Source organism: Mytilus galloprovincialis, chromosome 4 (genome assembly GCF_965363235.1).
Source record: "Mytilus galloprovincialis chromosome 4, xbMytGall1.hap1.1, whole genome shotgun sequence".
In the NCBI taxonomy this organism is placed as follows: domain Eukaryota; kingdom Metazoa; phylum Mollusca; class Bivalvia; order Mytilida; family Mytilidae; genus Mytilus; species Mytilus galloprovincialis.
Window position 1 is genome coordinate 60332851 of NC_134841.1, and position 27819 is coordinate 60360669.

At 30.1% G+C, this 27819-nt stretch overlaps 1 protein-coding gene across 26 annotated transcripts in view; it reads left to right on the forward strand.

Moving 5' to 3' along the window:
- LOC143072594 (gamma-adducin-like) overlaps positions 1–22658 on the forward strand; it is a 55054-nt gene extending 32396 nt beyond the window's left edge. For 3 of the 26 annotated variants that reach the window (XM_076247599.1, XM_076247600.1, XM_076247601.1), the window contains exons 7-23: positions 232–375; positions 1527–1625; positions 2662–2832; positions 5145–5290; positions 6319–6451; positions 6776–6895; positions 7658–7750; positions 8997–9011; positions 11665–11860; positions 12579–12710; positions 13902–14021; positions 14894–14965; positions 16727–16792; positions 17189–17248; positions 17560–17619; positions 18602–18714; positions 19749–22658. In XM_076247599.1, the coding sequence (XP_076103714.1) occupies positions 232–375; positions 1527–1625; positions 2662–2832; positions 5145–5290; positions 6319–6451; positions 6776–6895; positions 7658–7750; positions 8997–9011; positions 11665–11860; positions 12579–12710; positions 13902–14021; positions 14894–14965; positions 16727–16792; positions 17189–17248; positions 17560–17619; positions 18602–18714; positions 19749–19868 (1860 nt within the window). In that variant the 3' untranslated portion in view covers positions 19869–22658. Of the gene's footprint in view, positions 1–231; positions 376–1526; positions 1626–2661; positions 2833–5144; positions 5291–6318; positions 6452–6775; positions 6896–7657; positions 7751–8358; positions 8372–8996; positions 9012–11662; positions 11861–12578; positions 12711–13901; positions 14022–14893; positions 14966–16726; positions 16793–17188; positions 17249–17559; positions 17620–18601; positions 18715–19748 lie in introns of all 26 variants that reach the window. The other 23 variants (XM_076247602.1, XM_076247603.1, XM_076247606.1 and 20 more) reach the window with 23 other exon arrangements.
- Positions 22659–27819: the final 5161 nt, after the last annotated feature.

The following is a 27819-nucleotide window of genomic DNA, read 5'->3' on the forward strand; positions in this document are numbered from 1 at the left end:
TACATGCTGCGTTAATTGTTAAATAACTTTCTCAGCTTCTTTCATTCACCGACTGACAAAAGACCTATAAAATGAAGGGGGAAAAAATAAACCCAAATGCAAACAAGCAGAAAACTACAGGGAATATTTAAGTTCTTTGTACTATTAATACATGATACAATGTAAGTGAGCGAAGTAAAAACATGCTGTGAATGGATGTATATAGATATATATATAATTTTATTTTTACAGGTTTCCACAATGAAATGTGGTTTTCTTCCCTTGTCACAAGAATCCCTTATAGTAGGAGATGTTAGTTTTCATGATTATAATGGAATTCTAGTAGATCAAGAAGAACGAGATGCATTACAACGCAGTCTAGGACCAACTAATAAGGTACAAATCAAAATCATATTTTATTATGTTATATAAATAAGGCAGTCATATTTAATCAACATATTTCAGTTATAATTTTAAATTTGTGATTTAGATATACAAGATATTATATATACCATAACATCACTGTAGTGTGATACAAATAGGTACTTTCACATAGCAAAAGAAAGGATGCCTTACAATCATGGCATGATACTGAAATATTCAGGACAAGGTTTATAAATATACAGCTGCAAGGGTAGTTTCAATTAGTTTATATACTTGTCAAGTCTGAAACGAAATATGTAAAGGGGAGACATATTGGACAATCATTCCATCATACCCCCCCCCTCAAAAAAAAATGAAAGAAAACACTAATACTTTAAAAAAAGGAGTCAAAAACTATATAAACAATGAATGACACACAGAAGGCGCATGCAAATTGTTGCTATAACATTTTGCTTGTCAATCAGGTGCTCAAGAATTTTACATTCGAAAAAAAAGTAAGAGCATGAAATAAAAGTTTTATCAGATTTGAAGCTACTTATCAGAAAAGAATATATTAATTGTGCATAATAATAAGGATTATATAACTTAGTGTTTTCTGTTGATATTAATTTCATTTGAAAACAGTTGCCTAGTAGATGAGAACTATTCAACAATTATTTCCCTTTTAAAGATAGGTTTGATTTCTGTAGAGTTCTTTCTATGATATTTCTCCACGTGTGTTTATGCATCTTAGGCTTTCTTTGTGCTATCATAGTGATGGTTAGTTCAGAAATAATTGATGTAGAAAATAGTATTCAAGGAAGCACTTACCTTTAACTTAAGCTAACATGTTCAATATTTTGGTGCTTTAAGTTAACTAGTATATTCGTTTATGAAAAAAGGAAACAAGCAGTAAACATTAACATGAATTCAAATGAACAGCACATAGCTACCACTATTTAACAAGGTCACCATACAACCTGGGCCGCTTTCAATATCGTAGCTGCTATGTAGTGCTACGTAGATTTTGACTGTTGAACGAGTAGCTACAGACTAGCTGCTACATAGATATTGATAGCAGCTACTTAGCTGCTACGATATTGAACTCAACCCTGATGAGCATATAACTCAAAATAAAAAAAAAAATTTATGTTTTATTGGTTACTTTATATTTTGTGTTGCAGGTTATGTTTTTAAGAAATCATGGTGTTGTAACATGTGGTTCTACAGTAGAGGAAGCTTACCATTATGCAGTTAATGTTATGTCAGCTTGTCTGACACAGGTACAATAATATTATTATGACTTTCAATAATTATATGTTAAAATTTAATTTGATTTTTATATGATAAAAAAAAAATTGTAATTAAAAAGTTTTGTATCTTTTTCACCATTGTCCAGCTACAAATTATGAATTTCGCAAAAGAGAGAACAGAATGGTGTAGAATCTTCATAAATGAGGTCTTGACACTTAATCGGTTTTCAATTCAGATTTAGAATACTCAATTTTAGACAAGATTGGAATTGTAGATTGATTATTAACTGCAATTACAAGCTATGGCATGTGCAAAAGACAAAATCTGAAAGTGGGTTGCATTTTTGTGTAAATTGGAACTTGAATTCATATTAGTTTAAGGGGGCTTGTGGGTCTAAATCAACTTTTTTTTCTAGTATAGGATTTTGCTATTTTTTTCTATGATTAAACTTTATCTTATACCTAATAGAAATATGAAATAAAAATATGGGGTAACCGTTTTTTTAAGCTCACAATCAGCCTCCGAAAGAAGTATACATTTTCGTTAATGTCATTTTTTTCTGTTGAACTAATAGAAGAAGTATTGGTAATATCGAAATAAAAAAAGAACTTTAATAATTACAGAAATCCCTTAAAATTTACATTCATTTAGTTAATGTACAGCTTGTTTGAAAACACTCATAAAAGATAAAGGTCACCAATGAGTTAAAAAAGATATATCAATTTAAATGTAAAAAAATGACAGTTTTGCACTAAAGGGAGATAATTTGGAGCTTTTTCAATGATATAAACATTTTTAAAGTCATCTGTGACCAACCCAAATCGATTTGTCCGAGTGATTTTTGTACCATTTTATAAAGTAATAACAAATAGTGTAATAAATAAAATTTGTGATGAAAAAACAAATGTTTAATTTTTGGCTGATTTTTTTGTACCCGCAAGCCTCCTTAAGTGTATTTAAATAAATATCCACATAAAGTGAAAAATATATAGTAAGTGAAGAAAACAAAAAGGATGATACTTTTTTATGTGTAATCATTTTGTTAATTTTTGTAATTTTTATTAGACAAAGGCAGTCCCAGCTGGAGTGGATAACCTCATTTTAGTTAGTGAAGAAATAAAAAAGAGAACGTTCCAGATCGGAAGCCAAGGTGGTGGTGGTGTAGACACAGGAGGCAGGAAATGGAAGACAGGAGAATTAGAGTTTGAAGCTGTTATGAGACAGTTAGATAATGTTGTAAGTTGTATAGATATGATGATAGTATCTTAATAGTTTGGTTGGAAAGTTATATCTAAAAAAAAGTCTTAAAATGGGTTACATACTACATGTAATGTAATAATGTTATGAGAAGCTGTAATTTACTAGTAAGATATTCATCTATTTAAATGGACAGTGCCAAAAAAAAATTAGGGTAAAAGGGAAATAATCCCTTCTTTAATAATTTCCTCATATTTGATTGAAATACTTTGAATTCATTTATTTTTGGTGAGTACCAATTTTCAGGGAATGAGGAATGCTTGTATTTTCGTTTATATTTGATTAAGTGGTTTTGCTAAAGTCTGCATACAACCTGTCGAAAAATGTGCAAATCGTTGAAACATTTAAATTCGTAGTTCACCTGTTCCCACTAAATCCGAAATCCATGAAAATTGGTATCAATCGAATAATAATGAACTCACAGTACTTGATTGTTCATTTAGAAATTATCTAGATTACAGATTTCACCTGTTTATCTTTGCATGTAAACTAACATCAGTGGCAATACTGTTAGCTCTACAATGTTTCGACAATAAGAAAAAATAAAATATCTACTGACACATGTTTATGAATCAATATTTATAAATCAATAACTATAGTATAAGTGTTCTCATATTCTTTTAACTTGCCTTATTTCAGGGCTATTCACTGACTTATTTCTTATTACAGGGCTATAGAACTGGCTATTTATACAGATTACCTTATTTCAGGGCTATTCACTGACTTATTTCTTATTACAGGGATATAGAACTGGCTATTTATACAGATTACCTTATTTCACGTCTGTACACTGACTTATTTCTTATTACAGGGATATAGGACTGATTATTTATACAGATTACCTTATTTCAGGGCTATTCACTGACTTATTTCTTATTACAGGGCTATAGAACTGGCTATTTATACAGATTACCTTATTTCAGGGCTATTCACTGACTTATTTCTTATTACAGGGCTATAGAACTGGCTATTTATACAGATTACCTTATTTCAGGGCTATTCACTGACTTATTTCTTATTACAGGGATATAGAACTGGCTATTTATACAGATTACCTTATTTCACGTCTGTACACTGACTTATTTCTTACTACAGGGATATAGGACTGGTTATTTATACAGATTACCTTATTGCAAGGCTATACACTGACTTATTTCTTACTACAGGGATATAGAACTGGTTATTTATACAGATTACCTTATTGCAAGGCTATACACTGACTTATTTCTTATTACAGGGATATAGAACTGGTTATTTATACAGATTGCCTTATTTCACTTCTATAAACTGACTTATTTCTTGTTACAGGGATATAGAACAGGCTATTTGTACAGATTACCTTATACACTGACTTATTTCTTGTTACAGGGATATAGAAGTGGTTATTTATACAGATTGCCCTATTTCACGTCTATACACTGACTTATTTCTTATTATAGTGATATAGAAAAAGAACTGGCTTTTTGTACAGATTGTCTTATTTCACGTCTATACACTGACTTATTTTTTTATTACAGGGATATAAAACTGGCTATTTGTACAGATTGTCTTATTTCACATCTATACACTGACTTATTTTTTATTAAAGGGGTATAGAACTGGCTATTTGTACAGATTGTCTTATTTCACGTCTATACACTGACTTATTTTTTATTACAGGGATATAAAACTGGCTATTTATATAGATTACCTTATTGGAGGTCTATACACTGACTTATTTCTTATTACAGGGATATAGGACTGGCTATTTATACAGATTACCTTATTGGAGGTCTATACACTGACTTATTTCTTATTACAGGGATATAGAACTGGCTATTTATACAGATGACCTTATTGGAGGTCTATACACTAACTTATTTCTTATTATAGGGATATAGGACTGGCTATTTATACAGATTACCTTATTGGAAGTCTATACACTGACTTATTTCTTATTACAGGGATATAGGACTGGCTATTTATACAGATTACCTTATTGGAGGTCTATACACTGACTTATTTCTTATTACAGGGATATAGGACTGGCTATTTATACAGATTACCTTATTGGAGGTCTATACACTGACTTATTTCTTATAACAGGGATATAGAACTGGCTATTTATACAGATTACCTTATTGGAGGTCTATACACTGACTTATTTCTTATAACAGGAATATAGAACTGGCTATTTATACAGATTACCTTTAATATTGGAGGTCTATACACTGACTTATTTCTTATTACAGGAATATAGAACTGGCTATTTGTACAGATTACCTTATACACTGACTTATTTCTTTTTACAGGGATATAGAACTGGCTATTTGTACAGATTACCACAATTTAAACAAGAAGTTAGGAAGGAGAAGAATAATAGTGACGTAGAAATACCCCCAACATGTAGCTCATTTACATACATCATAGATGGTGACATAGAACACTCAAAATATGTGTAAGATTTAGCAGATATAGGTTTTTGTAATCAGTGTCTAATTTTTACAAAATACTGTTTAAACTTATGGTATGTCAAAACAAAATTTCATTCAATTTTAGGTCTTATATTTGTATAGTTGATACTTAAAAAAGTAAATATGCAGTTTGATCAGATAGATCTAGGAACAATTTCACCAACTGAAAATATTGTCATAATAACAGAGTCAGAAATGGATTAAGCAAAAAAAGGATAAACATTTGATTTAAATTTATACATAGGGTATTAAATATTGTCTTTTTGATCTCTTTGAATCTTTCCTTTCTTTTTAATAGAAAATGAGATTAAGATTTTAGCATGATGCATTTTTGCTGTGTATCTTTGTATAAACATTTTACCATTCTTGGAATAGATTACTGATTGATTACTCAAGTAATTAAAAAGTTGCCACTATTAACATAATGGAGTGAGTGTTCTGTTCAGTATTATATGCACACATAGAATGGTTTACTAAATACATTTCTAATGGACAAAAAACTGTGGCCAAAATTGTAAAATTGGTAATAAGACTTTTCTAGGTACCAAATATATGTACAATAGATAGTTAAAAGAGATATAAATATGTACATATATAATATGCAATTGGAGTAGTTACAAAATGGTAACATTGGATAGAAAGTCAGAAAAGTGGTTAAATTCTCAGCAGAGTTTTGTATTTTTACTCAACAACACATAGCTTTTCTTTATCTGGACTGCAATTGTTTGCTCATTTTATAAGTCAGTAATCTGATGTTTAGTAGTGTCGTTTGTTGATGTGGTTCATAAGTGTTTCTTGTTTCTTGTTTTTTTTTATATAGATAAGATTGGTTTTACCGTTGGGGCCCTTTATATCTCGCTGTTTGGTGTGAGCCAAGGCTCCATGTTAAATACCATACTTTGACCTATAATGGTTTACTTTTATAAATTGTGATTTGGATGGAGAGTTGTCTTATGCCACATACCACATCTTCTTTTATTCATTTATTCATTTTCTTGATAAATTATTTCAGATCACCTTTGAAGCTAGCTAAAGACAGACAGAAGCAGAACTACAAAGCAGGCTGGTTGGTTAATTCTCCAAACAATTATGTGAGACAAGAATTAGAAGAATCTGGAACACAGAACCCTAAGAAATATTCAAAGGTATGGAATATAGGATTTGGCCTTACCAGATATATAAACAACTATAGGGCACTATATGAGTAGAAGCTGGTTTTGTTTTTCAACATATAAATTGTATTCTAATCAAATTTTATGTTCAATGTGATGAACAGGAAATAAGGACTGAGAAGTGTTTTGGATATTATTTTACTGACGTTCTTTTTTTGAAACATGGTTTAGTCCAGTTTGTAACTTCTCTGGCTCTTTTTTCTCTCGATGAAATTAAATTTAATCTAATAAAACCTGTGTGCCCTGCATTTCCTTATATTAGTATACATAGTCTGATAAAGAAAACATTTGTTTCAGTGGATACCAGAAGAAGACGGATCACCAAATAGAAAGAGTACACCAATTAAGATTGAAAATCCTAATCAGTTTGCACCACAGGGATCTAACCCAAAGGAGTTCAAACTTAAACAGAAAGAGGTAAGGGAGATAATTCAGGAATATTAACTGAAAACAAAAAAAGATGAAGTTAACATATTTCAAATGCTTAATACATTTTAAATGTACATGTGGATTTAAAAGTGAGAAAAAAATGAATGTTTGAAGGTATCAACTCAACTGATATCTGAATAATAATGTATTAGATGTCCAAGTGTTAATTTATCACTGAAATTATTTCTATGATTGAACTCACTTTAATTTGTTGTTTTTTCCTTCATTTACCTTTGAAAAACATATTAAGAAAAGAGAAATAAAAGTTAAGCTGAAGCCTGTAAACTAAAAAGTTTTAAACTTAATTTATAATACAGTTTGAACCTGTAGTTTCACTTCAACACATGTGTAGTCCAGAACAACCAAAAGAGAAAAATAAAGTTGTAGAGATGTAACAAGTACAAATTATATCTGCTCCAACCACAATAAAAAAAAAAGCTAAAAAAAAACCAAACAATTGCTACGTTTGAAAAAGTGTAAATACAGTGTGCCTTGTGTGGAAATTGATAATAACAGTAGCTCATTGACGACAGAAAAACTTGATATTTCTACAAGAAATAAGTTATTCACAAATCTTGATTTTTTACACCGAAAAAGAAAAATATTTTTTAAGATGGTTTCACCATATAAGAACTGAAGATTCATATAGCTATTTTTTTTCTCCAAACAAAATATTGGTAAAAAAGATGTTATAAATGTATCACTAATCAGATTTTGTGATACAGAACAAATGTATTATTTTATTTTTAGATCAGAAAAGATTATTATGAAGAAAGGATAAGTGCAGGACCTCAGTCTAAGATTTTGGAAGGCATTACTTGGGAGGAGGCGAAAAAATTACAGGTAAGGTGCATAATCCATGTGTGTGTGGTTTCATCAGAAGCTTTACTACTGACCTACATACCATTGACTCCATACATGTAGTGCAGCTTGTTTATAACAACTGTTACTTGGTTTGTGTTGTTAGAGTTGAAATCATTTAGAATTCATTTTCATCATCGCATACTCTCATTTTTGAATTGCTTACTTGTAATTGGAATTACTATAACTGGGCACTGAGGTGAAATATTTTTAAAGTAAATTGAAAGATTTACATTTTGTTATTGTTTTACGTTAAAAACGAAATACAGGAAATACATATAATGCTTGTTATTTATAGTAGTATGAGAGTATGAAAGAATATGATAAAATTCTTCTTATGTATTGACTATTATAAATCTGAATTACCACAAAGATATTTCCTGTTATAATTCTGTGTTTGTTAAAAAAAGAGATTACCAAAGATTCCCACTTATAAGAATATTTCTGTATCAAAATTTTTCGTTAGTAAAAATTGATATCAATCAAATGTGATTCAAGATGGCTGAATACTCCCATACTACTTAGATAAATTATTTTGTGAATCTGTAAAAGTTTCATATTTTTTCATATTGTGACTTATCTTATTCTAGACTGATGAACCTAAGTTAAGTATTTACAAAAGAACATCTCTAATTTTCATTTATTTCCATTTTAGTGAATTGATGTGTTTTCACCAATTTATACTTTAATTGCATTTCATCGATCATTCCATTAAATTCAAATTCATTCAGTGTGTTTGAAGTGTTGTGGAATGTAATGTTGTGAGTCACCTATGATGTGTAGTTGACCTAAATAAAATAAAACATTTGGTCTGAATGGTCTTACTATTATTTTGAAACATGAAAGATTCTATCATTATACGGAAAGACTTTGTAAAAACATAATTAAATTGTCACAGTTTTTAATGCCAAATTGTGATAAAAACTTATAATAATTTATTTAAGGATACCTGAAGCCAATTATTTTAAAAGAACATTTGAATAGTTTGAATAAATGTTTATATTTAAACCTGATTTCTTTATTTAAATCAAATGATATTAGAACAATGTCATGTCAAATTTCAAGGTTAACCTGATATACTGAAAAAGACAGTTATGTCGTTTACAGAATTTAATGTTTTGTTAAAGTCTACATGAGTGAAACAAATATTAAGTTAAATAAAATAATACCTTTCAGACCAAATGATTGTTGTTGTTGATTTGTGAATGATTTAATTTTCTTGCCACAGGCCGAAGGAAAGCTTGTAAGTGTGGTTAATTTTATAGTTATCTCCCCTTCTTTAGCTAGTATACATAATATTACAGGGTGAAAATAGTTACTTACCTTATCTATTGAAAAAAAGTGTGATTTGTATGAATTTATACTGTAAAAACCTTGTTGTTTATCTCACCAATTTTCATGGTTCAGAAACATTTTGAATATCTTACTGAAATATTTTCAGTCATATTTTTACTCAAAGAGAAAAGTTGTATTTGTAGCATGAATTTCTTAACTGTTAGCAATGACGACATCAAAAGAAGCTTTTTCAAGTGAAAACATTTAAATTGAAAGATATGGTAGCTGTTGAAAATTTAATATGTTTTTTTGTTGACATTAATTATTTTCATGGTACAGTAACTTTTTTTGCTCTTTAGTATAAAAATCTAACCCTGGCATGAACCTCACGTTAAATAAATATGCTTTTGATAATACATTTATATACATTTGTAATTATATAAATATCTGTGTATGTATATAAGACTTTATTCTATTATTTTACGTAAAATTTATTTAACTCCCAGGTTTGTGATTTCTTTCATTCAACAAAAAATAATGCACATATTGTTCAAAGGGGGTAAAATTTGAAATAAAAAGGAGGGGGTATATTGTGCTTTCTGGACTTGAACAACTTCTCATTTGCATATTTGTGTTAACTTACCTGTACTTCTGTGGTGGACTTGAATTGAATGCTGTTTATGTTATGGTGTCCAGCTTGCGAAATTACCTGATAACTGTGAATTCATTTATTTTCGTTGGTACCAATTTTCATGGATAGATGAATACCTGTCTTTTCATGGATATTTGATTTCATGGTTTCGCCAAAGTCTACATTCAAATCTACAGAAAATTTGCAGTTGGTTGGACATTTAAATTCGTGGTTCACCTAGGCCTGCACCCACGAAATCCACGAAAATTGGTATCCAATGAATATTCATTAATTCACAGTATAAACAAAAGAAAAAGCCTTGATATTGACGGGTGACTTATTCAAATAAAAAAAACACATGCTTGATTGGAAAGTTGCTTCATTTCTGCATTTTTATGCACATAGGCATGGTTGCATGTTTCTTTATTTTGAAAGTATGAAAAAGTATATACATGTATTAATTTTGATCATACAATGTAAGAAAAGATAAATCACTGTGCAAGTATGATTGAATTAACAGAAGTTTTATTATTTACCTGTAAATGTAGTGAATTGTTTTGAAGATGGTCATGTGTGTATGCATTCTGCTTTATGTGCTGATTGTCATTGAAACTGTAAATGGAAGTTAAAGCATATCTAAATATCTACGTTTTTTTATTTGATTAGATGAAACAATACAGAGGGAAGATACTCCAAAAACATTTGCATTTGTATTTGTATTTAAGAAGGTGTTTGCATTTAATTATTTAAAAAAAAAAAAAAAAAGATTTTAAATTGTCTTATTGTTAGACAACATCTACAGTATGCAATGTCTGTCTGCATTGAAATTTGGGATTTTGTAGTTCAATTCATTAAGGATTTATCAATGATGTACAAATGAAGGGCAATTTTCACTTAAAAATTGACCTAAACTGAAAAAATTATTTCCCATACATTGATAAAATTGAGAATGGAAATGGGGAATGTGTCAAAGAGACAACAACCCGACCAAATAAAAAACAACAGCAGAGGGTCACCAACAGGTCTTCAATGTAGCGAGAAATTCCCGCACCCGGAGGCGTCCTTCAGCTGGCCCCTAAACAAATATATACTAGTCCAGTGATAATGAACGCCATACTTTCTAAATTGTAGACAAGAATTTAAATTAAAATAATACAAGACTAACAAAGGCAGCCTATAAAACAGTTTCAATGCGATTGACCCAAATGAAAAGAATGACTTTAATAATTTGTTTCAATGCAGACAGACTATAAAATGACACATATACATATTTATTACTTAGTTGTCATATTTAACATTTCATTTTATAAATCATATTTTATTCAACATTTAACATTTCATCTCATGAATTCATTAATATCATATTCAATATTTATCATTTAAAAACATTTTCATTTATTATTTTATTATCCATAAATGTAGGTTTGTTTTAATTTTATTCAGTTGTGTCTTAATATGAAAAGTAATCATTTTAAAGTACCAATCCTATATTACATTGAACTTGAGCTGTACAGGTGAAATAATGGATTGCTATATGTTCAGAGATTTACTTATATTCACTGATGTATTTGTGGATGTACAACGGTCTTGTGTTCAAGAAAGAATTCATTCCTCAGATGTTAAATTTTTAAAAAGCTGTAAAGTTTTGCATTTTTTGTTTTTTGCAATCTTATTTTGGGGTAAATTATAGGAGAAAAAATCTCCATTGCTCCTTTACCCCATCCCCCAACTTTATTTTCACTTCTTCAGTATGCTGTGCTTTCTTGTATATACAGTTGTTGCTTCTTCATTTGACATTAGAACAAAACTTAAATGTACATTTTTTGCTTTGGTTGGCAAACTTTCACCTCAAAAAAGAATTCATAATGCAACTGTATTAAAACCTTTTTAACCAAGACGAGTTTACCTGAGTGTAGAACAAAAAAAAAAGGAATTTGATAACTCAGCAGATTGTAATGTTCTTATTAATTGATGATATATTGAATTACAGGACGGAGATTTGAGTATGGTAGGGGATAATGTTATAGTATATGGTGCTGCATCTAAAGGCATCATCCAGAGAGACCAACAACATAATGTACAGGTGTATAAGACACAGTATGCTGCCAACCCCTTCGACAGTATCAATGAGGAGGAGATAGAAAAGTACAAGATAGAGGTGGAGAATAGAGGCAAAGGAGAACCAGGTTTGTTTTTCTGGGGTTTAAAAACGGCAAATGAGTAGTTGATAAGGAAGAAGATGTGGTATAATTGTCAATGAGAGAACGAATGACAGGACAGGGATTTTAACAACTATATATAGGTCTCCATACGTTCTTCAACAATGAGCAAAATCATACCAAATAGTAAGCTATAAAAGGCATGGACATGACAAAATGAACAAAAAAAATTATTCAAATAAAAAAACCAACAGCCTGAGTTATTCTATAAATGATAAACAAAAATGGATTTTGCAGACAACACCTTAAATACAGGCACCTGGCGTTAACCAGGCAGAACAAAAATGTCTGGGTCTTTGCAAAACAGTCACCACTTGCATGCATTTTAAGTGTAAAGCATAGTTGTTCTTCAGGAAAATTAGTCATGACTAAGGTTAAAGCAGTTTGTCAAATTTTTCTAAGTGATACATAAATATTAGAAAAGATGAAAAAAATACAGTTTGTTGATACTTTAGTACAAAAAAATCTGAAGAGAGATGACAGATTTTTGGTGCATTGTTGAGTTTGAATAATAAATTCTTTAAAAGAAAAATAATTTAGTCCACATATTTTAGATATATTTTTTTTTTAATAGTTCAAATGCAAGCTTTACACTCTACAACTATTTTTGATATGAGAATGTACTCTTTAAGTCTGAACACTGACTTTTTTTTATTAAAATGCCTATATTTGACTTTGAATTTAGCAGTAACAGAAGAAGATTTGTCACCAGGACCTGATGGTAAACTAATATCTACCATGGAGCGTATGCACATCATACAACAACAACAAGTAGAACCAGAAACTAAACCAGAAGTAGAGAAACCAAAACCAGAAGGTAATTTATACTTGTTGTATTATATTACCTTACCTTGTAAGAGATTGTTCCTCTTCAAACAGACAGTAATGACCTATCATATGGTTACTTTGGTTACATCTTACCAAGTTTTGTGAGCAAGTGTGCATGTACAAACTGGTGACAAGATGCTAAACCATATTTTATTTGACAACTAGGAATCGTCTTAGATGGAAGAAGAAGAGTTGTATTCATAGAAATCTTGGTTCTCCTCTGGTATAATACTGGACACTTAAAACTGTTCTGGATACAAATGTTTTTAAATACGCTTTCTTAGTATAGGAAAGCTGGAAAGTTTTTGCTTTTTTTTGTTTCTTTCAAAATGTCTTTTGAATTTGCATGTCAGTGTCCATGTCGGTCCAGAGGACAACTCAATATTCTGAAACAATTTTAATGTCAAGTTGACACAGATATAATTGATTATGGACAAAATAGAAATTGCTGTTTGTTTGGATAGGGAAAAACTTTCACATGTTTTGATGTTGTTAAAATGTTTCTTGTTAGAATAGATCATTTGAAAATAAGTTACTGCAGTCTTAGTAAACATAAGTATATTTTGGGAGAGGTTCTTTATTAAAAACATTTCTATTATTAATATAGTGCTGCTATTTAATAAGCTTTTACCTTGAATTAATTCTCATGTAAATAAGGAAAAAGAGTTTAAGAATTCATTTTCCAAACTGCTTTTCAATTAACAATTAAATTGTACTGTATATTTGTGTTAGTTTGACTTCTCCAAGATACTTTTCTGTGAAAACAAAATTATCAAGAAAAAGAAGACTGTGTTTTCATTATCAGAGGTTTCCCTCTTTTTTTTTTTTTTTTTTTTTTTTTTATAATTTTACCCTTTGACCAACATGACAAAATAGTTTATTTCATCATACCTCCATTTATACACACCAAAAAAATAAATAATAATAATTTGGAAATAATTCCAGCAAATTGAATTTGTTTACACTTCTTATTTGTGTTTGTTAGTCTGAAATTAGATATGAATAACACCTGTTTTTCTGGGAAAAATATTACACTATTTCATATAAAACGACAAAAACATTATGACGGTCAAACTTAATTCTTGTATATTCATGACACAAGGGAATCATGGAGAAGTATTTAGATGTGTACATTTGTATGTGCATGTTTTATTTTCATTGTTACTGCATGTTTGTGTAGTTCCTGTAGAAACCAAACGTCAGTCGTCTAACACCTCTCGTAGTGAAGAAACCACCATTGACGATGTGTTTCAATCTAACTACCCTCCTGTTTCACCTACATCACCTACAGAAAACAAAGGTAGGTTAATGTATTTTGTACAGGTATTCCACCAATATATGTTGTCTTTGAGAACTTGGTGGTCAAATTACATTTCCTTTTATTTTTTTAAACGAAATGAGATATATTTGAAATGAACGATTATTTGTTAAAATTGAATTTCTTATTTGTTGCTAGTAGTACACACTTCAGTGTAAAATTAGTTGAAGTTATAATAATTATATAAAATTAAATGCATTATTTTTCCTTGGCTGTGCTGTAGATGCTTTAGACATGCTTTAGATGTGATAGACATAGAAATCTTTGTTATTTTATTTATGTCAGTTGGAAGACTTCACCTCAAATTTTTTTCATGTGGAAGATTTTGTTTTAAATGTGTTCTATCATGAATTATAAGTGCATAAGTTTACACCTGTGTGTTGATGAGTCCAGTAACCATAAAGAATGAAATAGCTGATTGTGAATCAAGGCTTGAGAAATTAGTTGGTACTTTATGATTCTTTTATAAAAAAAACATAACAGATCTGAGACAAGATATCAGTGATTGAAATTAAAGCAGGGACCAGAAATTCAAACTGATTACAGTAATTATAATGATGCAGTTTTGTTTTGACTTATTGTGTCAAAGTTCATTATGTAGCACTACTATAAAGACCCTCCTATGGCTGTTCCATATCACTTTTCCAGTTAAAATATCAATAAAAAATAGCTGATTACACTTTGTCAGCAGAAATAGGCAGGTTTCAACTGACATGAATCAAGATTTTTATGTGTGTTGAGCTTCATTGCATGCATTTTCTAGTCTTTCTTTTATTCTTTCTTTAATTTCAGGTTTTGGTTATGAATATGTAATAGATTTGCTTTTTTAAACATTTTATTTTGCATTTTCTTAGTTATGTCTCGGAAAAAGAGACCTCAATCTAAAGAAACAAACATAGATGATATATTTGATGATAAGTATAACGGTGTGTATTGTTGTTAAAACATGTTATCACTCATCAGCCAGATCAGTAATATTATATTGTACAGCCTAGAAATTCACCAGATTTTTAAATTGTGGGGGGGGGGGGGGTTTATGATAAATAGATCAAAAGCTCATTTTTAACTAATTTTTACACATGATTGACTTTTTTGTAATTTAAGTGTCTCAGAAAGATTTCAGCAAGGAATTTCAGATATATACAACTTTACTGTTAAATTATAAATGTTAAAACAGAAGAAAAAATACCAAAATTTGTAATATGGTTGTTCATTAATGAAATGTAGGTTTTTTTTCTCTATCAAATAGAGCTTTAAGGAATTTTGTTACAAGACATATATAAACTCAAGGTATATCTATAAAAGACTTATAAGCGGTTATATTATTTGTATTCTTTGACAGTTAGTTGGGAGGAAATATTTCAAATTATAACCTTTTCTACATAATATTTTATAACAGCTTCCTAAAAATTCTAATGCTTTAGAAAATGTATTCTGCAATAGTAAACACATTCAGAAATAACTTTACAGACATAACCACATAGAGAAATATTAATTTTTAGAGTTAGAAATTTTACTTTGATAATGAAACAAAATGAATAATGAGATCTGGTATGATTGCCAATGAGACTACTGTCCACTGGAGGTCAAATGGCATAGAAGTGCGCTAGTATATGTCATTGTTTGGCTTTCATCCTTTAACTTATCTTATTATCATAGACTTTCCAGGTTGCTAATAAGGAGATGGTAAAAATATGATATACATCAGTAAAAAAAGCCTTCTGTTTAAGATCTTAAAGATGCATTTGTGATTCTAACTGAACTTGAACCCCCAGATAATTAATTTCAATGCAAAAAATTAAAATTGCCTTTAGTATTGAAATTAATTAAGATTGCTGATCTTCAAAGTTGCATGATTACTGATCTGGCTTAGTCATCATGGTGTGAAGGTTGTCCACACGGTATTGGTGTTGTTAACAAGCAGTGTTAATGTGTAGTGTTAACAGAAACAAGTAGAGTGTTAACAGAATTAAGGAGCGTTGGTTTAGGTTAGCACAGACACAGATTTAGTGATTATTTTGTAGAATTGCACTGTTTAAAACAGATTTGTGTTTCATGTACAATTCATTGATAATCAGTTTACGGCAATAAGTTGTTATCCAATGTGTTACGTTGTTTACGGAATGATTAATGTTAAAATCCTGCATGATGATTCCTAGAAGTGAAAAAAAGTGATTTGTTAAAATTATAATTACACAAATACCTGAAAAATCTGTTTCAAAATTGCCAACATTGCTAAAAATACCATGTGCAAAGATCAAAACATGATATGAAGTAACTTTGGATCTTCTGTAGGTGCCAGGGCTCATGATTAAAAAGTTTATGTGTCTATTGTTGATATATTTATTTTAATGGTTCTTTTTTTTTAAAGTTGGAACATTGAACTTCCTTTGAAACTAATTCATGGTTTTGTAAAAAAAATTCTAATAATTCACATGCGAGATAAAAAAAAGAACAAGTAAAGAAATGATAGGCCTCAATTTTCTGCAAGTAAAAATTATACAGCTAACTACAGTCTCAATCTAAGTTTAATGCTGCTAGTAGAACTGACTATTTGAAATCAGTTTCAGGTTGCAAATGGCCTCATTAAAAAAATCATTCACTGCTCTGATTTTGTGGGTTTTTTTTTTGTGTACTCAGTATTTTAAGCTTTTTTTATTTATGTTTTTTTCTTTCTTAAAACTCAGAACTAGTCAGTTCATCCAAGGAAACATTGATAGACGATGTGTATATAGAATCTCAAAAATACATAGGTAAATGTTTGATGTATATATTATTGGTGACGACATTTTAGGCAAGGATAGAAATTCTTTGTTTTATAGATCTGGAAATTTTTGTAATACATGATGTACATGTTTTTCTTTGTATGGTAAAAGTTACAGAACAACTCTTTGGAGGGGAGGGTAGTGGTCAATTTAACTTTAATGAATTAGAAAGCTCTTCATACTGTAAAACAAAGAATTAGATTGTGAAGTTTTTGTTTGGATTTGCACACTGGTGTTTTAGATTGCAGTTTGTAACTCACAAAATAAAATCACATAATATATCTAGTGGATGCAGTATAGTTACATTGCCAGATTTATATTTGTATTTTAAACAAAATAAGGTATAAATAAATCTTATAAATAAAGGTTTTGTGAAATTTTCAGAGAAGCCACCAGCAATTCGGAGGAGTTCTTCAAATAGAGACCCCCCACGTAGTCCTGCATGTAAGCAATCCATCCAAATTAAAAATATTTTCAGAAATTTCTTTTCAAATTATCTTAAGTAAATATTGATCTTGAAATGAAAAATTATTTTATTACAAATAAAGATGAATGTTGATATTTCAGTAAATTTTATATCAAATAGTCATAGGAGAGTATAAGTGAATTTCAAAAATTAACTGAAAATGTAATGATAAAAAGTTTTAAAAAAAATCCAATTACTAATTTTTAGAAAGGATTTATAAAAAAACCATAATTGATACACACACTATTTCATTTGTAATTTTTATAGCATTAAATATTTAAATTGTTAGTAATACAAGAATTAAAAGAGAAGAGTTTTGAGAGATCCAAATCGGAACGATATGGGCGTGGTAAGATACACACATTAGTCATGTTAGTGGTAGAGGGACACCTATACCCAAGATTTTACTCCTAGCTTACCACACTATGTGGTTCAGCATCATTTAATATATATACTAATTAATCTGTTATATCTTTTATACCTTATAGCTTTTTTTTCAGGGATTTAGAATTATTTATAAAATTATTGCAAGATACTAAATTGAATATTGTTTTTATTTTACAATAAAATATGCAAGAAGATGGTTTTTTTTAAAGTGCTGAATGTTAAAGAATTAAGGCAACAAGCTTTTGTATTTTGAATCCTGATGTTTTCTATTTTACCTAACTCTCATTTATATAAAAAGTTTAAACATTCGTAAGTGTCCTGTAGTTCATGCAGTAACATGCCCTTTTGAAATTTTGTTTTCTTTTCTGATTTAAAACTCTTTCCTTCTGTTCCTTTTCACTATAATGTACAGCTATATGTTTTCAGATTTTTTGTTTCAGACGCTTGGTGAAACCAATGACTGGGAATTTTTTTTTCCTGTAAATTATTATTCTTAACTTTTGCTTTACTAATTTATGATAAATGTATTATATTTATATTGATTTTTAATAAAAATTTATTTTAACTTTTTGTAAAATAGCATGGATTTATACTAAGATGTAATTACATATTATGTATAATGCAAATGGTCAACTTTTCTATATGATACTGTTGTATTTATCATATTTTAGATATGATCCAGATATTATTAAGGCATGTTACTTGAGCATTTTCATTGTAATAAATCTGTTTTGAACAAACAACAAGTAGAATTCAAGATTTGAAATTAATATTGAAATATTTGAATCCTTTCAGAAAGTTGCTTTTTTAGGCGTCTAAACATGTTTTAATTGCATGGAATAATACTTTGCTTAATAAATGGATACATAAATCTGTAACAGTCTTTTGTTTTTTTAGTGAATATGATTTTGTTCCTTTGAATAATTTGCTTAATTTTATTTTAGATCGTGTTCTAAATGGAGATGAGAAGCCATCTTCCCCAGCCAAGTCTGACACCCTCAAATCAACAGACAGTGCCAGTGGTGGTGATACTCTAGAAGAGAGGAGTAGTAAAGAGGTATGTTAACCTACAATCTTCACAAATTAGAGACCTTCAAATTGCATATCAATTGAAGTTCTCAAATATCAATGATGACAGGTCTACACACTGTTAATTAGTATTTAATCAGTGCTTAGCTTTTGCGCCAATTGGCATTTCATTTGCGCCAAAAATAAAACCTTTCATTTGCGCCAATGATACAGGTAAATTTAAATAGTGTAAGAAATTGATTTGAAATTTTTTTTTTTTAACATATTTAAAAAGGAGTAAAATTGCGAGACAGTTATAACTATTATACACTATAGTTATAATTCTGTCCATATGAGTTGTTATACTGGCTTTGCAAGTTTTGTGGTACACCTAAACAATTTTTAATATGATGCATATGATAAGCTATATACCATTTGTGTGATCAAAACAAAATAGACTTATTTCCTCTGTTTGTCTTTGAACTGACAATGTCCATCTATACACCTTAAACATGTGATCACTTTATAATTCTAAACCTCAGTTTTGTATTAGAAATGAATATGAACAATTATCCTGGAGAAATGCCACATAGAAACAGATCTTATTCACGATAAAGCAATGGATATTTAACTTTTCCGTTATATGTTACCTGTATTACCTGTGAAGTACCGCAAATGAAGTTTAAACTTTTTTGGTGCAAATGAAAGATCAGATTTTTAAGATATTGGCGCAAATGCAATGCGCCCGTATTTAATGCAACCATTGATTTCCCCCCATTAGCCTGTTAAATTTGCACTTTTCAAAAAATTGTGCAGAATTTATCTTTGTTTCAAATTTAAAGAAATACTTGGTATGAGTAAATTTTTCTTCTTTCCAGTACAATGTACTATAGAAAAAATTTCACCAAAAATTTCATTGCATATTAGAAAAAGAAAGCAATATTTAACCACTCATTTTTTTTTAGGCAGTAAGTATTGAAAATGTACATAATAACTTAATATTGTTAATAACCCCTCATTAAAAGTTTATACATATACATTTTCTGAAATATCAAAACTTTATGATTATTTGTTATTTTTTAGGGATCTCCAGTGAAAGAACTTCCATCCCCATCAAAAGACAAAAAGAAGAAGAAAAAGTTCAGAATGCCATCATTCTCAAAAAATAAGAAAAACAAGGAGAGCAAAGAAAGCACATTATAAATAGAACTACTTGCAAGCTATGTGATGTTTCGTCCTTGTGTTTCGTTAGTGTTGCATGTTGGGAGAATTTGTATTTGTAGGGCATGAAATTAAATGGTCGTGTGTTGGTTCCAATGTGGAAATAAAAGCAGTTTTAAAAACTGAAAATTGAATTTTTTTTTTCTTTCGATGTTGTTCGATTGACAAAAAAAAAAAGAATAAATTTATTAAGCTTGGCCTTACAGATATCAAAACACGCGGACCAGATAAATGCTTGTAACATTTGCTTGCCATGGTGTAAAAAGTTTTAAGAAATTTAATATTCAATTTTGATTATGTATTCTTAGCCTTTCTTTGTATACACAAAGTTCATTTACTCTTTAGAAACTGCCTGTTGAAAATAGTTTGTAATTTATATCTAAGTAATATGTACATTAAGCCTAGAAACCAGCATGGATGAATAATTTTGATATTTTTGTTTTTAGAATTTTTTATGTTTCACATTTTGCATTATATTTTGATCATCCCTGTGCCATTGACATGAATGAAGGTGTAACGTGAATTAGTGCTCACGGTTTATTGATATCTGCTGATTTTGATTTGCATTAAATTTCATATATTTACTAGCCTGACCCTGAGCTGAATCTTTGCTGATAGTAAATTTTCAGTCTAAACCCTCATTCATGAAGCATAAAAATTTCTATTTTATTTGATAAAGTTAATTAACCTTTTTGATTCAATTTAGCAGTAAGTTTGCTATTCGGCATTGTGTTAAATTTCAAAAATCTTTTCACAAGACATTTTTTTGAGGGATTTCAAAGTAGTACAAAGGGCATGATTTTATTGACAGCAGTACTGTACAAAAGCAGGTTGTATTTTTATTGTATAAAGTTAGTTTTATTAAATGATTAAATTTTTATTATTGTTATTTTATCATTTGTTGAACTGCTTGTGTGTGCAATTGTCTCATGTTTTCATGTCTTATTTTCAGTTTTCGTTTCATGGAAATGTCATGATAAAATATGTTTAATATGACACTCTGGGTATTTAGTTTTGCTATACATGATACAAAGAGTTAATATGAGTAGGTGTAAATACATTGTATGGGATTGTTAAGGAAATATATCTGAAATAAATCGAGCAGTGTTGGAGACAATCAGATTAATATACAAAATTGATGGAAACTAGTTGAGAGCAATTTTCCCTTTTAATTATTCAAAAGGAATCATTCATTCTGTTTTCGCCTTACAGGAGAATTATGCATTTAATACAGAAATTAAAATGCAGAAGCATAAAATGCTAACAAATATGGTGGTTTAATTTCATTAAATTGGAGAAAAAAATGCATGTTTACAATTTTGTGTACATTGATTTTTTCCCCAATACTGCTCGAAATCCTGAATTGAATTGCTCAGTAGAACTTGAAACCAACTTGTAGATGTAGAAACAGTTGTATGTAATACGTTCTCTTTGTATCTATAATGTACAAATACTTAGTTTTTAGATTCTTGGCATAATATAACTACATACAAAAATTTACTAATAATTTGATAGTGCAATTTTTTTCTTATATACTTTGACACAAATATTGTTTTTTGTAACTATAAGGTTGACAGTTTTCACTACATGGCATTTTTTGAACAGAAAAGGGCTTTCTAATTTTTGAAGGAATTAGGGCATTAGGTATAACTTTACAACCAGAAAATGTTTTGAACACTTGCTAACCCATTCATACTTTATAACTGAATATTACAATAATGCTGTCTCTGACGAGAATATGTCTCTTATGACAAGTTTTGGATCGCTTTTGTGAAATTGAAAAAATTCGGTCATATGGTTTTTCCAATGATTATTAGTAAAAGAATACAGAATTTGTTAAAAGATAAGTTCATGTCATTAGGTTTGTTTTATTCATACGTTTTTAGTAGTCCCAAGGCATTTATATATTAATGCTATTCATGTTGCACATATAATGCAATATTTACATCGTTTAATACATGTACAAGGTATAAAAATTGATTTGCGTTCATTTCATTCAATCAGTGCATTCTTAAATGATGCATAATTATTATTATAATTAATTTAATGAATAGAAATGAAATATAGTCAATATAAAAGAATATATGTTTCAGTGTTGGACAAATTGCAATTATCTACAATTGGAAAATGATTTCAAATGTATTGTTTAGAATTGAATTATAAAGGAATAAACCAATCACTTTCCTAAATTCTAAACAAAAATTTCATGGGGACATTAATAGTTTTCATAAACCAAAATATGAATGTTGTGTAGTAAACTATATATATTGTAAACATTATATGTCCTTTTATCCACATCCTGTCTGTATAAGTTATATGTAACAAATTTTAATACAGCTATGCATTTTTATTAAAGTTTATTTTCATTTTTATCCATCTATAAACTGCCTTTTTTAAATCGATTGTGTATGCACTGTTTAAGGGAAAAGAGACATCATTTAAAGAATCTACAAATCTTACACTATAAGATCTGAAAATATGATAAAGATGAAATGGTAAGCAAATAAATGTCATTTTCTATGTGTATGTTTGTTGCAATTGTCTTTATCAAAGATAAAAAGTGAAAACCTAGTCATTACCTGTAAACAATTGATTTAATATTATTTTTGCTGAAATAAAACAAAATTTAGCAAGTTTCACTAAATTTATATTGAATATTATGCCATGTTACTTTTTAGTTGCTATACTAAGACTATGCTTATTTTTCATGTATGTCTGAATGCTTGCAATAGTCATCTTCATGCAGTGTTCAATAAAGGAATCCATACTTCACTGTATTTGTTCAGTAATCTCAAGCCATGTGGATTAGAATTTACTTACTAGTGTAGAGTATAAATTTTGGGGCAGGTGCACTTATATGGCCATTTAAATCTTGCTATGCAGTATGGGTTTGGCCCCTTATTATAAGAGGGTGAACAATGACCTATGGTTGCTATCATCTACTTCATTTTGTCTCTGGTCGTCTGGTGGATAGTTGTCTCATTTGTAAGCATACCATACTTTCTTATGAGTCCCCTACCAACGAAGTCGAAGGGGACTTGAGTTTGCACTTGGTGTATCTGTCCATTCATCAGCTCAGCATGTCAGTTTTCTACAGTTTTTTTCTTCATTCTTGATAAATTGATATGATATTTTGTGTATTGTTTTATCATGACAAGTTACATATCAAGTTTGAATTTTGTTCTGGTTTTTATGATTTTGTGCAGAGTTATAGCTCTTGGACTCAGAAAATTCACTAAAACAATCATTTTTCCACGTTTTTTTGGTCATGCTTGAAGATTTGTTTTGAAAATTGGTACATAGTTTAATCACGATAAGTTACCGATCAAGTCAGAATTTGGTTCCAGTCTGATGATGTTGTGCAGAGTTCACTTAAATAATCAGTTTTCAATAGATGTAAGAAGATGTGTTATGAGTGCAAATGAGACAACTCTTCATCCAAGTCACAATCTACAAAAGTGAAACATTATAGGTCAAAGTAGGGTTATTAACACACCAAACAGTGAGCTATAAAGGGCCCCAAAAAATTACTAATGTAAAACCATTCAAACAGGAAACCAATGGTCTTAGTTATATAAAAAACAAGAAATGAAAAACACTTATAAACCACTTCAACAAACGACAGCTACTGAACACCAGATTCCTGACTTGGGACAATTGCAAACAATTGCAGCGGGATTAAACGTTTTAATGGCACCAGACCTTCACACGTTTCTGAAACAATAGTGTAACATCACAAGATAGAAAGACACTATAAAATATCAATTGAAATGGCTTTACTCAATCAAAAGACATATTAACACAAGTGGACATACACTGAAGAAGAAATTTGATCTATGATACAATGTAAATACAAAATCAATAAAATAAAATAAAATGAGGGATGACTAATTAAAGAAACAATATTATATCGCTGTGAAATGTGAAACAATTGCAGAAAAACAAAAAATAAGTTTGCACCAAAATTTGCCATTTGCCACATAAAAAAACAAGTTTAATGAAAGTAATTTTGTTGTTAGGTATACCTGTACAGTTCAAATGGAGAAAGGAAATATTTTTACAAATTAAACATTTATTGTTAATAGTACGAATAAGTATAAATATAAAGTAATACCAAACACTTGTCAAAGCTGATATATAGACCATATATAACCCTGAATAAGTAAACATCAAATAACAAAAAAAAAACATTACAAATAGTATCAACAGGTCAAATAAACAAGAAAGTACGATTTGATACTAATCAGAGACTAATATCAACTAAAAGACATCTCGGGGATTAAATATTTTAACGTCATGGACAGTCAAAGAAGACATGACTTGTGCAATGCCAAATAAAATGTATTGACAGGCAGTAGGATAGTTAGGAGTTCACCTCTTTATAGATTAAAATGAATTCAACACTTATGGTCATCAGTGTATACAGAGACATATATACATATGTGTATATATGTCTCTGGTGTATATAAAGTGCGAATCCAGCTATTTTTTTTTATAATTGATTTGAAGGAAAGTTTTTACATATTTTCATTGTGATATGTCTTTATTATGTACAAACATAGCATTAAAGTTCAAATAAGTGTTATAAAAGCAGCATAATATAGCATGTCGATTTTTGAAAGCGATCCATTTTAACTATAGATGCTATGAATTATCACTGTTAGTGCAGTCATTTCTGATGTGGAATTTTCGAAGATGCGAGGAATTTTTATTGTAGAATTATGTGATAAATGCACTTGAAACAAATGAAAAACTTAGTTGATGAATTTAGAATTGATGATAAATGGATTTTCAAATTGAAATACAAACTCCTCATTCATTCTTTATCAAATACATAGCTTTTCAAACTTGTAACAAAAACGCTTCTCAAAATGTCATATTGTATTCTTCAAATTACGTTTTTCCTTGATTTAAAGAAAAAAAATTAAAAGATATTTCTGTATTTTTTTTAAGTCAAAGATTGATATTGTGGAGTTTAAGTGCAGTCTGTGTAAAATAGAGACGAGTACATTTGAGGACGTTATCCTCCACGCAATAAATACACTTGCGAACAGAGAAATATGCATCTTGAAACGCAATGGTGACAGAAAAGCTTATAAAAGATTAACTTTCCCCAGTTGTACCCTCAACTGCTTTAATTTCCATATTCTGAAAAAGACAGTTTTGGTAGAACAAATGTTCTTGATTCGATTGTTGCTTGCATGATTTTAACTGTATAAGGTGAAACGGTATGTGACATAAATTATCCACAGTCATTAAAACATGAAATGTAAGGTGTGGGCGAACTTTTTTGTTTGAATTGGTACGTGAAGTAGAGCAACCTTGATACAAAAAAAAATTATCCATAATGAACAGCTCGATACCAGAGGAGGATTTAGGGGAACAGGGGGTTGCCCCCTTTTTGGGAAAACATTTGGTTACTTTTATGTGGAATCACTGGAGATGGCCCCCTCTTAGGTAGTCATTGGACCCCTACTTATAAAAATTTCTAGATCCGCGAGTGGATACTACCACAGAGGTCAAACAATGCTTATTTGGGTAATTGTACACAACATGCATGCTACAATTCATGTTTGATGCTCTATCTTAGACCCTTTGGACCTCTATGTGGGCTATTTCGGTAACTTGGTAAAAATCCCCAAACTGGATACAAGGTTAGATTCAGCATGTCAAAGAACCCCAAATATCCATAAGGTCTTTTGTCTATAAAAATTCATGCATGGGATACATTTGTTATTGAAGGCATGACTGTAACAATAGGATGAAGATAAAAAAAATATCTTATTTTGGGGTCTCATTTGGGGGGAGGGTCTGATCCCTGATCCCGCTTACTGCTTTATCAGATTCCCGTATCCAACTTCTACTATGCAGTTCTCATTTTTTTAAATTTTCCGTGTCCCGCTATACTTTATTTCTCGTTTTCACGACACAATCATTTGACTATCACGTGTCACGCTTACAAAAAAATCGGCAATTCCGCGTCACGCTTATACCCCAAAGCGACCCACTATTCTACTCTTTTCTGACTCATATTAAGCCCATTATAAATATATTAAAAAAGTGTGTTTTTTATCCCTTTTTCTCCCGTCTCGTTTCGGGTTGAGCCACAGATGGATAAGATGTCATATGTGACAATGAGACAACTCTCAAAACGAGTCACAATTTATAAAAGTATACCTTTATACGTCAAAATACGGTCTTCAACATGGAGTCTTGGCTCACACTGAACAGCAAGTTATAAAGGGCCCCAGTGTAAAACCTTTTAAACGGGAAAACCAACGATTCAATCTTTATCAAGATGTACGTAATTAGTGGTGAAGTGTCATGGAAATGAATAAAAAAAAAACAAGGATATGGAAATGGATAAAACAAAAAGGATAAAGATCCCTATACGATTCATAAGAAATTTTAAAAATGGAATACATTTGAAATAAATGTTATTTCTATTGAATTTGTTTAGAGTGTTTTAAAACCAAACTTTCCTCCGTAAGTTAAATTTTATCAAATCCGTCTCTTACTTTATCTATTGTTTGAGCAAGTCGGCTAAATTAAGGCTTTACAGCTAATTTCCGAATGCATGACTCAGGGGCGTAGCTAGAAAGAAACGATGTGGAAGCAACTAAATTTTGGGACCCTAATATGCAGAATTTTTTTTTTTTTTCGGTTTTCGGTCATAGGACGGTTAAAAGAGGAGCTATATGTAGATGAAAATTTATGAATGTAAAACTATTAATAAATCTTCTGAATATAGTAATACATCATGAAACAACAAATAGTTGTGATACAGAATTTACTCAAAATTGTCCAAAATCTGCTCTTCGGGTCTGGGCAGAAACAAACTTCTCTATTACTTTGTCAACATTCACACTGAAATCCCGATGAACATGCAGTAATCATGGTAATGCTATGTAACTTTCGTTGTTCATTGTTGATCGTACATTTGTTTTCAATTACATACGTAGTACCGTCAGGACTGATAGATCTCAGGGCCATCATGGCATGGTAGCACTCGCGAGATGTTATAAACCAGCGTACGTGTTCGGCATCGAGCGAATTCGTCAAAATTACATGCTAGGTCAGTTTCGTATGTTTCAGACAATATTGAGATTTGTTCGTTTGTGATATTTCCTACAACACGATGAAGCCGTGAGATACAGACAGCACAAAGAAGCGATTTTCTGATAACTTGACGCGACTCCACTCTCCAGTTGCCTTATCAAATGGTCTATGAACACAAAAAATAATGAGGCTTTCCAATACTGTTTTGGCGTGGTTGCAGGGTGATTGGCTCCGGTAGTCTGTCACTGAACCACATCGCCTCGGCATATTTTCAACGATATCGAAGGGATCTGATAATTCTAATGCCGATTGGTACATATCATTCCAAACTGATGAACTGTACACTGTAAAATGTGCCCCAAAACTACTTAGAATAGACTGAGTATTACAAATTCAAAAGTAAAAATCTTGTAAAAGATACAAGTAACCTTCCGATTTTGTCATAATCTCCAAAAAAAAAAATTTATTTTGAAACCAAATGTCGTTATATAATGATATTTCATCAATTAAAAAAAGTGACAACATAGGTGTTTCCTTTAACATTCAATTTATAAATTTTTATTTTTCCTTTTCTTTTTTTGCATGCCGAATCAATGTGCACGTGACGCAACTTCGGAGCTACGATCTTTTTCTGAATGAACATCTTCATCAACACTTGTAACTAGGTTGTCAAACTAATATCCGGGATAGACGGAAAAGACACCAACAGTCTCCGATTCCGATTGACCAACTCATCTCTCTCTCTTCTGCTTTTTTTTTTTTTTTTTTTTTTTTGTGAAAACGAAGTGGATGCACGTGCTGTCGTGCCTCTGGGTAGCTACGCCCCTGCATGTAAAGCAAAACTTTGGTTGACTTGATTGCTTAGTTTGTAAAA